The 12,165-nt window shown below is 39.5% G+C and overlaps 1 protein-coding gene across 1 annotated transcript in view; it reads right to left on the bottom strand.

The window, feature by feature from the left end:
• Nucleotides 1-306: 306 nt before the first annotated feature.
• The window catches only part of LOC140244111 (histone deacetylase 4-like), a 149,084-nt gene continuing 137,225 nt past the window's right edge, over nt 307-12,165 (bottom strand). The window contains exons 17-27 of the mRNA XM_072323756.1: nt 8,984-9,117; nt 8,172-8,221; nt 7,637-7,704; nt 6,789-6,892; nt 6,131-6,328; nt 5,805-5,924; nt 4,941-5,038; nt 4,096-4,214; nt 3,263-3,481; nt 2,068-2,206; nt 307-1,176 (exon numbers count right to left, since the gene is read on the bottom strand). Of these exons, the coding sequence (XP_072179857.1) occupies nt 1,122-1,176; nt 2,068-2,206; nt 3,263-3,481; nt 4,096-4,214; nt 4,941-5,038; nt 5,805-5,924; nt 6,131-6,328; nt 6,789-6,892; nt 7,637-7,704; nt 8,172-8,221; nt 8,984-9,117 (1,304 nt within the window). The 3' untranslated portion in view covers nt 307-1,121. The remainder of the gene's footprint in view (nt 1,177-2,067; nt 2,207-3,262; nt 3,482-4,095; nt 4,215-4,940; nt 5,039-5,804; nt 5,925-6,130; nt 6,329-6,788; nt 6,893-7,636; nt 7,705-8,171; nt 8,222-8,983; nt 9,118-12,165) is intronic.

Genomic DNA, 12,165 nt, shown 5'->3' with positions numbered 1-12,165 from the left:
TCTTTAAAGCTCAATGTGTTTCACAAACTGCAATCGTTTTGCCTAACTACTAAGAAACCAAAAAAAAAAAAAAATAAGAGAAGCTTGAACTAAGTTTCAGTGTCTTTGTAATACACAGTGAACATCAACAACTTGTATTTCTGTAATAAATAGAAACTGTATGTACCATCAATCAAAACATTTCTTTGTTTTTTTCAAGAAAAGAAATGAAGAAGGCAGATTTAGCAAAATCAGAATTGCTCCAGCTGTTATCTACTTACTTAACCTGAAAAGATTCCAAAATAAAACACCTACAAAATTTAAAAAAAAAGGAAAAACAAGCTCTGGAATGAAGTTCATTGCTTCCTAAAGGGAAAAAAAGACAAACAAACAAACAAAAACCCATAAGAGAAGGAAAAGTATTACACCAAGGTCTAACAATCCATTCCTAAGGATCATAGCTCCTCCCCACACCCAGGGGAATGGGGGGATTATGGAGAAATATCTTGTCTCCATCTGTGCATGAGTGGCAGAAAGGTCTACAGATATTGGCTAATAAACAGCAAAGTCAATTCATTTATTTCTTGTATCACTGAAGGCGAGTAGTATGTCCTGTCTCAGCTGGAGGACGAAGCCAGTAAGGAAACATTAGATGGCTGAAGCTCACTCTCTCTCTCTCCCCACCATGCCGGCTGGGTCGGCATAGCGACGACCCTGTAGATCTGCTGCTCACGGGGGGCCTCTCCGTCCATCTGTCCTTGCCACACCACTCTGCTCCCAGCTCCCATCTTTCCCCTTCCCTTGAATTTCGAGATCCGGTGGTACCGTTCCCTCTGCCAGAGAGACGGCCAAATGCAAGGCGCGACTCTGTTCTTGCATCGCCCTGAAGAAGTTGGCAGCGGGGAGGCAGAGGGGGAACCCAGAACACCCCCCAAGGACTTCAGGGACCACGGGATAATATCTCCGGACGGGTCATCGCCAAGGAAACGAGTGAGGGGCACGGAGGGATCCATCTCTATTACCCAATGGTCAAATGGTCTCCAAATTTAAAAGGAACAGAAAAAAAAAAAAACTCATACGGAGATATGACACAAAGATGTCTTGACCCTCTACGGCTCCGGCCAGAAAGGCGTCAGCTCCTTTTACGATGGTGATGCTTCCTCAGCTTCCATTGCACTCTCTTCGATGATATTTGAACTGTCGGGGGGAGAAGAAAAGAGGAGAGGAAGGAATTTTAGAAATCATACAAACATAATGCCTCCGGCAACACTTCATGGCGGAGGCATAAAAATATAAAGGAAATCAACTACCTCTTCAATGAAAAGAACATCTAGCCAGAATACATTTTACATCAGGAATACTAGTTTCTTTGTGCTACTCACTATTCTTCAAATAAATTCTCTCTCTTCATTTTTTCCAGTATGGACCTTTAACTCTACGCATGTTCTACTTGTACATGCTTATATTTACATTGATATCAGATAGATAGAAAGGCAGATAGATTGTGCTTCTGATACTCCATTTATCTGCAGCATTTGCTTGTGGAAATCTTGCAAAACACAATTAATGGAAATCTTGCAAAACTGGTCAAAATCATGAGTCAATTCGCATTGACAGAATCCCCAGTCAGTGACTACAGCGGAGAGAATAAATTGGAGCAATGTGACTTGAGAAAGCTGGGGGACCGTAGTTGGTGGAGAAATAATGTCTGAACGAATGGATTCATGGACAGGTGGATGGAAGGATAGATAAAAGAATGAATGAATGTATGGAAAAAAAAACTAGGTGAATGTAGCAATTAACTGGGTATGAAAATGTATGGCATAAACAGTTAAGAGTCTCTGTGCTTATTATGCTCTCGGGTTTCTCGGCATAGCCGGAATAGTATACTTTTGAGAGACAGGCGGCCAGTTGTATTGAATGTAGATAACAGAAGCAAGAGACTAAAACTAAAGAAAACACCTCCAGCTATCAGCAGTAATCCTTTATATGGATTATGAAGAAATACAGATTCTCAAAATAGGGAAGGGGAAGGGTAAAGAGTAAGGGGTATTTGGGAGGGGGGGGGGGGAGGGATTAATAGCTCACCTTGTGCCCTCCTGCTGCTGTACTGAAAGTGATGCCATCTCATTCACAGGCACTTCGGACTCGCCCTCCCTCTTGAGGGCCTCCCGCAGCGAGATGCCCACCGCGTCGCCCCGGTTCCGCACCGACGACCAGTACTCCGCTGCATCAAAACACAGAAAGGCACATATCATTATTAAGATGATACTTGCATCAAATCACACAGTGAGAATCTGCCGTTTCTCTTCCCCCCCCCCATAGAATAATAATAATAATAATAATAATAATAATAATGATAATAATAATAATAATAATAATAATAATAATAATAATAATAATAATAATAATGACAATAATAATAATAATAATGATAATGATAATAATAATAATAATAATAATAATAATAATAATAATAATAATAATAATAATGACAATAATAATAATAATAATAATAATAATAGTAATAATAATAATAATAATAATAATAATAATAATAATAATAATAACAATAATGATAATAATTATAATAATAATAATGATAATAATAATAATAATACTGATAATGATAATAATAATGATAATAATGCTCAAAGAATCACATCCAACAGACAATGAAGTTTATCATCACATTACGTGTACCCTCACTGCATATGCTGTCCCCCACTAAAAGGACAGCTTCCTCTAGGATTGTCAAACGTAGCAACATTGGTACAGTTAATCTTCACTAGTGGCAGATGAATACGCTTTCTTTATATGAAAAATTCAAATTCATAGAGAACTATTTCAGCTGCGAGACAAGTGGACTGCTAATGAAAACATTCACAGAATTTTTACATCGCATTTCAAAAATATACTAAATACCTTTTGTAATTGTTTATATAAATTTCACTTGCATACAACTTGATATTCATGTTATGCTGTACCCTCCCTACATTTCATTCAACTGGATATTTCTCTGTGATACCAATATAATTCTATCTTTGACTCACCACTTCAAGTGTCTTATATTTTGTACTCTGAAGTGTGTCTCGTACAAAACAACGTCAAATTGTTTCATTCATTTGTAAACACTTGCATTCTAGTGGACACGCTACAAAATGACTATACTGTAAGTGGACAGCAAGTGCTCTAACCTCCATGAATCAATTAATGAAATTACCCAAACCTGACCAAACCAGAACATTCCCTGGTTGAAAAGACAAACCGAGAGAGAACTCACATTGGATGCCGATCGTTCTCTGCAAGCATTCAACTGCGTTGGCGTTGGGCACCGCGTCGATGGTCTCCTCCGACAGGGGGGCGGGGTCGTCTCCCAGCAGAGTCTGGGCGCACACCTCCGAGGCGTCGCAGATGGCGGTGAGGTCGTAGCCCCCCTCCAGGGCGAGCACCACTCGCCCGTTGGCCAGACCCATCAGCTTCCGGGTCATGTAGGCAAAACCTGCAGGATCAGGGACAGGCAGAAGGAAAAAAATTTAATATTCAATTGCTTTTTTTCTCGATTACTTTTCCCCTGCCAAATTCAGCATTTACATAACATTACCTGCTTTTCTAAATATTGAAAAAAAATACAATACCAGTACCTCTACAAGAACACTAATCATTGGACGCAGTATAAAAGATAATCATTGTAATTTACTAATGCACACTGTTATTTGCCATGGTGCATACAGACATAAATCTGATAGAAGTGGTAATAACAAGGTCTCTAACCTTGTAAGGATTGACATCAAAGTGGAAAACGAAAATATAATCCCTCCGGCAACACTTCATGGCGGAGGCATAAAACCCCCAAAGTACATATTGTTCTGATTTCTTATCATAAGCTCACAGGGGAGTTTGATTACACAAAAGATATATTCAGGACTACTAGCTCACAGGGGAGTTTGATAACACAAAAGATATATTCAGGACTACTTTATTCCATGTTTCTCTGCCCAATATCATCATCATCATCACTGTCTTCAAAGTTACCATCATCACTATCATTACCATCATCATCTTTGCTATCATTCTTAAACCAAGACCCCCATTTTGTCACACCCCTCTACTCACATGCTGGAGTAACCTTGTATCCGCCGAGAGGGTTGGGATGGCCGTTTGCTGCGTCGAAGCCAGCCGACACTAAGACCACATCGGGGGAGAACTCCTGGGCGATCGGTAGCACCACAGACCTGGACAGACATGAGGGCAAGTTTGATTATACAAATCTATGAACTATGCCTGTCTTTCTAAAGGTAACACCTAAGAGCATAGTATATGTATGTATGTATGTGTGTGTGTGTGTGTGTGTGTGTGTGTGTATGTATGACTGTTTGACCCAGAATGGTTTGACTGAAATGAAATTTGGAACACAGACTCACATGAGCTGTTACTATGTACTAGTAAATGGAAAATACACAAAGGACACAGAAGAATGTGTATACACATCATCATATTGTTTATAAAACAAAAATCATTACAGTGTCAAACAACTCTTCATCTCTACCCAAAAATACATGGAAAGATATTGTGCTCGACAATGCATGAAGTAGTGAAATCTTTGCCTGTGTACTAAAAGAAATAATAATAATAAAAAAAGAAATTCTACATATCATGCAGGGACAAGTAAAAAAAAAAAAAAAAAAAAAAAAAAAAAAAATGCACATTCCTGCCTTATCCAAACACATACAGATGTAGAAAGGAGAAAAAAATAATACACAAACACTACCAACTCTGACAAGCCAATCAAATTGCAGTATCATCAAGATTTCCATTAAAAAAAAAAAAACCATATCATATATGAAGGCACTTTTCAAAAAAAAAAAAAAAATTCAGAGATTTTGTTAAGTGTTGTAGCAAAAGGCCAAGGCCATTGCATATCATGTCAAATTTGTAACGCAATGTGAGGGCGCTCTCACCTGAATGCCGCAATGTACTCCACGTCTCCCATGGGTGGATTCAGTCCGCCGTGGAAGGCGATGTTCACGTTGCTACCAAGGCCAGCTCCGCACCCGCACTGTCGTCAAACGAGGGAAGAAAACAGTGAGGTAATATATAATATTGCAAGTAGTCGGTGGCTGCCATATGATTTTAATGCGCTGCTTGAATGAATAATAGCATTAGCTTGCTAACTGCATCACCTGCCATATCAGCTAGTGCACTGTTATGGAAATATATACGAGTAAAATGTTACAAGCATTAATTTCTCTCCCTGTTTAACCCGTTGAGGACGAGTCCTGAGTATACTTGGGCAAGTGTCTATGAGAAATGCCTGTTGTAGCAAAATCAGCACGTCCTCACCGGGGTTCAGTGGAAACTTGCCTCTCTGAAATCATCCAATGAAGACCATTATATCTCTCATTGGATTGGAAACTGCCTTGCCTAAATAAAGCCTGGTGATGAAGCAACAATTTTATCTTTCTCTCTCTTTGTAAGAGGAAACTTCCTTTGCCAAAGTCAAATGATAATGACAATAAAAGAACTCACATTCTCTGATATTAATCGATCTCTCAATTGTTTTTTTTTTTCATTTTACTTTTTATACTTCAACTCTTGAACAGGACATCACAATATCAGAGCTATTAACATACTATGTTTGCATAGAGCAAATTCTTTCTGTCTACAAGAAATATGACAACACAGTTTGGTAAAACATATCCTCTTTCCAAGGAAAAAAGAAAGAAATAATGAATGATGTCTTTTTGAAAAAAAAAAAACAATCAAAGACAACCGAAACAACACAAAACAAAACAAAAACCTGTGGCAGCAAAATGTGCTCCTACCTCATCTGGGGCTCCCGTTCCTGGAAAGAAGTTGCCGTTGTCATGGCGATGCAATGAGATGTAGAGTACATGGGGGTCCTCGTAGAAAATCTTCTGCGTTGAGTTACCGTGGTGAACGTCCTGGTTAGAGACAGAGACAAAGATATATTTTCGTTCAAACTCTGATTTGACATCAGCTTGTCTACCAAACACCAATCTGAAATCTTTTTCTTTTTTTTAAGTAAATGATGAGAACAACAGTCAAAACCTTGAATTTTGATTGAAGTCTTCATTTTTATGGCCACTTATTTGGAAAAGAGAGCACCATGATCACGAAAAAGTCTTACCCAGTCCACGATGAGGATCTTGTTGAGTTTGAGCTTGAGCCGGAGCTGCTTGGCGGCGATGGCCACTGAGTTGAAGAAGCAGAAGCCCATGGCCTGGGCCACCTCGGCGTGGTGGCCCGGGGGCCGCACGATGGCGAAGCCGTTCTTGAGCTCGCCCGTCGCTACGAGGAAAGCCAGCTGTATGACGGCTCCGGCCGCCTGGAGATGGCGATGTGGGCGAGGGGAGAAAAAAAGGGGGAGGTTCACATTTGCATCATTCTCCTCGTCTTTCCATATCAGAATACGTAGATTCAGGGCAGCGAGTGTGGCGCACCTCATACATGTAATCTTCTTGTCTGGCTACAGTTATCTGAACCTCCCACTATCAATTCTTTGCCCATTGCCAAACACACTGGAGTCAATCGTTCTCAGATACACATGGGTATGATATGAATTATTGTCTTCAAAACAAAGAAACATCTTTGACAAGCTACAGCATCGAACACTCATAGAGCAATTGATTATTCATACATAGAGCTCACAATGATGGGCTAATTTTGATCATAGAAAGAAGAATGGGGAGAGGGTTGATATGCAATCAGATGAGGATATTATCCATCTAGTGCAGTATGCACAAATTCTATGAAACAGCAAAGCAAAGACTGGAGTCCCTTCTCACCATTCTGACAGCTCCTGGTGACTGGATGTCATGCCAAACTGTGTCTGTATCCACTCCAAGCCCTCCACACTGCAGCCAGGTGAAATTCAACTTTGGTATGCACGCTGGAAGACAGACAGAGATCACATCAAAGACATCAGAAAAGTCATGGCTCTTTCTTTACAGACCAGTCTTGGTTTGGTTGCTATGTTAATGTATATTTAAGCAATAAGGGGGGGGGGGAGACTTCAGTGCCTCTAAACAATCATTGATTTATGCACCGATATACATGTAGCATTGCACCTGACTCATTGCATAACACACTGAATCTTTTCTTTATTGGAACCCCTCCACTTATGGTTGGCATCAATTACAGTGTTTTAAAACCTCACAAGTCTCCAAAGAACGGATGAGACATTCATCTCCTGTGAATCCACCAGCTTCGTATCCAACATGTGTGGGATAAACTTCAACACTGCCTATTTGCCTAAAACGACAGATCCAATGGAACGGAAACTAGTGAATATGGGCTAAGAGTCTCTGCCTGGAAAATACATTGATCTAAACAAAAGATACATCCAGCATCAGAAAGCTCACAAAACTCTTATACTCGTGTAATACTCATGTATGGCAAGTCTCAAATAGGTCCAATTCTGCTGCAAGATGAGAATTTAGCACAACAAAGTGAAAGATCCTATGAAAATGAAACTGGCAGTGAAGGCAGAATGGACCATAACCTTTTGCCATCCTCACTTTAAGTTTTGCTATCACAAGAGGATGCAGAATGATTTGAAAGTTGTTCCAGACATCCGTGGATGCATCACAGTTTGTACAAAGGGAAAATGGTCAAAACAGCACAGCGGACTCACCCAGTTTGCGACTGTCTAACTTGGACTTGTGAGTGTGGCTTGTACCAAAGAACAACGAGTAACCTTCACTGTTGGGGGAGGAGGAGGGTCAAAATGGAAAGAACACATATGATTATCCAAGTGTGTATTATGTACAACAACAAAAAAATAAATGCTGTGATTCAGACAGGGCTTACTTGAACTCGAAATAACTAAATTCAGTCATCTAGCAATTGCAGCAACATTGCACTGGTACAGACACGATTCTCTGAAGTGTCTTTTGAAAATAAGTCTTGGTCAATCGTGACTTTTTTGGGGGTGATTTTTTTCTTAATTGCTGGCAGTTCATACATTGACCATTGTATGCAAAATATCTTTAAAGCAATGTACTTTTAATTTGATATGAAAACACTACTTTCTGTTTCTAATCCTATATACTTGATAGGAACACTGTACACAAATCCATATATTTGCTAAATAGTGCATACAACCATTCACAAGTGTAATGATACCGTCCTTATGAGTTCTCTAGGTTGCCGGAACAATCTGTACTTACCTATGGCAAGATTGAAGCTCATCTAACGTTGCTTTCCTTGTCCGAATACGCTAATGTGGATGGGAGAATGAGTTGCAAATCTTGTGTAAGAAACATTTCAAGCAATTTCAATAATTCAATATCATCATCAGGCACACAAGCAGAATAAGGCTGCTGGGAATTCATGCGCAAAAAGGTTGGATGAGCAAATGCAAGAGGCTGCTCGGAGGTTCAATGACATTACTACTATCATCACCATTACCACCAATATAACCATTCATCATCATTACCACTGACATCGGACATCATCATCAATATAATCATCACTATTTTCCAATGAATCATTTTCAAAATGTCATGATTGCAGCCATCTTTCCTCTTCCACCATCAACTTCAACAGAAACAACCCTAGTTACCACGGCAACTTCAATACTAGGTTTTTGCCACACCCGTATTTTTCCTTCCTCTTTCTCATTATCATAATTGTTACTGTTGATATTATCACCATCATCATTATCAACATCAATATGAACTGCATCAACCTTTTCCCAATGTCAAAGATGCAGTGACCTGCCCACTTCATCCATCAACTACTACAGAGACAAAACTGGTTACCATAGCAACCTCAATACCATGTTTGGGCCACACCCATCTCTTTCTCCTTCCTCCTCCTCCTTCTCCTCCTCCCCTCTTCCTCTCCTCCTACTTCCTTCTTACCCTCCTACTTTTCCTCTTCTTTCTCCTCTTCCTCATTATCCCCCTACTTTTCTTCTTCTTCCTCCTCTTCTCCTCCTCCTCTTCCTCCTCATCCCCTGCCCACCCTGCCCTCTCACCTCGCATCTATTGACAATACCCCGCTCGTGCAGCCTGGCCCATATGCTCTGGAGGCGGCCGGGATGCTCTGGATGGTTCTGGTTATTACCGCACAGGCACTGGTGTTTCAACATCAGAGTGTCGTAGGCGAGACCTTAATGAATTTGGAAAGAGGCATAATACATGTTAATATTGACCTCACAAAGTTGAATTGCAAGCACTGAGTCAAAAGGCGTTTCATACATATACATGTCTAAAATAGTATAAAGGGGTTCACAGTTCGGACTTGCGCACATGCAAAACAAAGTTAAAATGAGAATGTTTGTGAATTTGCCATCGACTTAAAAAAAAAAAAAAAAAAAAAAAAGAATCCTCAGGCAAATGAGGATCTGGAATGTTAGGTTATGTGTTTCACACTTGTTAGATAGCACATAGAGGTGACAGTCATTAATCAATAATGTTCATCAAAAGGTCTCCGTGCATTTCATTTCTACATTGATTACAAACATGCTTCAACAAAGAATGCTTCATCACAAAACCTTTCCATGTTATTTGAAAGTCTATGGTATAGAAGGGTCAAATGAGACATGCCCTATTAACTGTGAACTCCCGATATTCAAAGGCAACTCATACATATATTCACAAGCATCGTTCATCGAGAGTGATTCATTCACCGGCCTCGAAACGTTTGGGTTCAGAGCGATGACCTCATGCGATACATTCCATTGTCTGCTCAGTCCTCGCATGCAGTTAAGTGGAAAACGAAACGGCCGAGTTTTGAAATGGCATCAAGGGGGAAATTGCCATCAATTAATCACATCGGAGTTGGCAATCAATTCCAGGTACTCCTAAACCAAAATTCTCCCTTCGATTGTTTTTGTTTGTTATTTCTTTCCTTCCTCCTCTTCTTCCAGGTACTCCTCTATTTTTACCTTCCAAAACTAGCACTATCCCGTACGGGTCTAAATGTGAAAGTTGACATACTCGAATCAATGCGCATGATAATCGTATGTGTTGTGGTCGTATGTGGTTTGAGTTTTCATTTAATTTTGTCGGAAAACAATGCATCGCAATGTCTGTGTAGTCAAACCTCACTTGACTTGCATAGATGGCATATTTAGCATGCTCACACACTAAATATCTAACATTAGCAGGACAAGGAAGCCCAAGGAAGAGGCCTTTATATCTTATATGTTTTACATGTACCTATTTCTTTCCTCTTCTTTTTTTAGTTAGTATATACAGAGAAAACAGAAACTTCAAAGTTGTGATGCTGTGGCATTTCATGCAGCTAATTTTAGCTCATAAAGAAGCGGGGAAGAAACCAACATAGATCAATAATATTCCAGATTCTAATTCTCAGAAGTCCCTGGTAAATGGATGTGGATTTTACAGAGAGAAGTGGACATCCATTTCCTCAATTTTCACTTTTGATTGCTCTTCGCTCCTTAATGACATCACTCTTTCTAACGGCTTTTGGCAGGGGCCCATAGCAAATGACCCCGAACAGCATTATGGCATGAGAATGTTGTGAGAGAGTTTATGATCACACTATACTTTGATGAGCCAAGTACAAATGGATCCCTTTTCACTTAATGACACAAGACAAGCTTTCAGTATATGTCACTTGACCTTAGCTACTCCCTCTAAAATACTTGGGTTTCATGACGGACTTTACTATTTAAGACACTGCATTTGGGATGTATGATCTGTACATAATCTGCTTTAAAATTTCCAAACATATTTTACGACATAGATGGCACTGTAAAATAATGATGATAGATAACTTACAATTACATAATAGCGACATATTCAAATTGGAAATCAAACTGAGTTGTAAGTGAAATGGTTTAATATTAAGTCATGACTACAATATGTGACTGATTACTTTATTCAGACGAATATTTGATATGATACCAATGGAATGCCTACATTCATGCACATGCAGATTCACGGCTTGGTGAAATCAGGGAGCACGAAAATATTGCTCCACACATCTCCATTCGTACACACACTTACTGCATGCAGGGGGCGTGGCACTCGTACGCACACTTCAATACGGCATGCAGGAGGGGGGAACCAACAAGCAAATGAACACTACATGCTGGGTAACACTGCATGAGTGGACTTCACAACCGGGCTGCTCTTTGCACAGGCAACGATCCACATGTCTTGTTTAATATTGATGGCAAATAACAATGGTGAAGGAATCGCAAGCACATTGGGATGTCGTGTGTGGGACATTTAGATGAAAGAGAAATGAGTCGCAGGCGAGGTGGGCAAAGGGATTGTTCATGGAAATGAAGGGTGGGGGAAATATGATTTTTAACTCCATCAGCAGAGCTCTAGAAACCATAAAACAAATTAAAGGGAAATAAAAGTATGTAGGATGATGTGGTAAAAGACAGGTTACACACATAATGTACTTGGAAGAAGAGTTGAGTGGGTGAAAAAAGTGCATTCAGTCTAGAAGGACTCTGGTAGTACTTGTAATCACTGTCTAAAGTTTAGATCTTTTTTTTTCTTTTTTTTTGAGGGGGAAGAAATTATCAGGAGACAATTTGTTAAATACAAGGGAAACAGAAAAACACTCATCATTTTCGAATTCTCACGGGAGTTGTATAAAGGGATATCTCGCTTTTAGATGCGGCAAATAAGCAACGGAGAACAAAGAGAGGGAGTAAGAGAAAAAGCCATTTGAACATGATCAAAGAAAATTCTGTTAAAGGGAAGATAAACCCCAAATGCAATGTGGATTGAGTGAAAGCAGCAACATTAGTAGAACACATCAGTGAAAGTTTGAAGAAAATCGGACAATCGATGCAAAAGTTATGAATTTTTAAAGTTTTGGTGTTGGAACCGCTGGATGAGGAGACTACTAGAGGATATGACGTATGAGTGGACAACAATACAAAGAAAATATAAAGGAAATTCAACAAAAATTCACTTTTCTAGAATCATGAAAGAACAGGACCAACCTCTTTCAGAAAGCAGGGGGAATAATTGCTACCCTTAACATATGTCAATATCAAGCTGATGGAATTTGTAATTTTCATGAAAAATTGATTTTTGTAGAATTTTCTTTATATTTTCTTGGTATTGTTGTCCACTCATACGTCATAACCTCTAGTAGTCTCCTCATCCAGCGGTTCCAACACCAAAACTTTAAAAATTCATAACTTTTGCATCGATTGTCCGATTT

This window comes from Diadema setosum, chromosome 20, assembly GCF_964275005.1.
Source record: "Diadema setosum chromosome 20, eeDiaSeto1, whole genome shotgun sequence".
Taxonomy (NCBI): Eukaryota; Metazoa; Echinodermata; class Echinoidea; order Diadematoida; family Diadematidae; genus Diadema; species Diadema setosum.
Note: the sequence above shows the minus strand (reverse complement) of the source record. Positions and strands in the feature narration are given on the sequence as shown.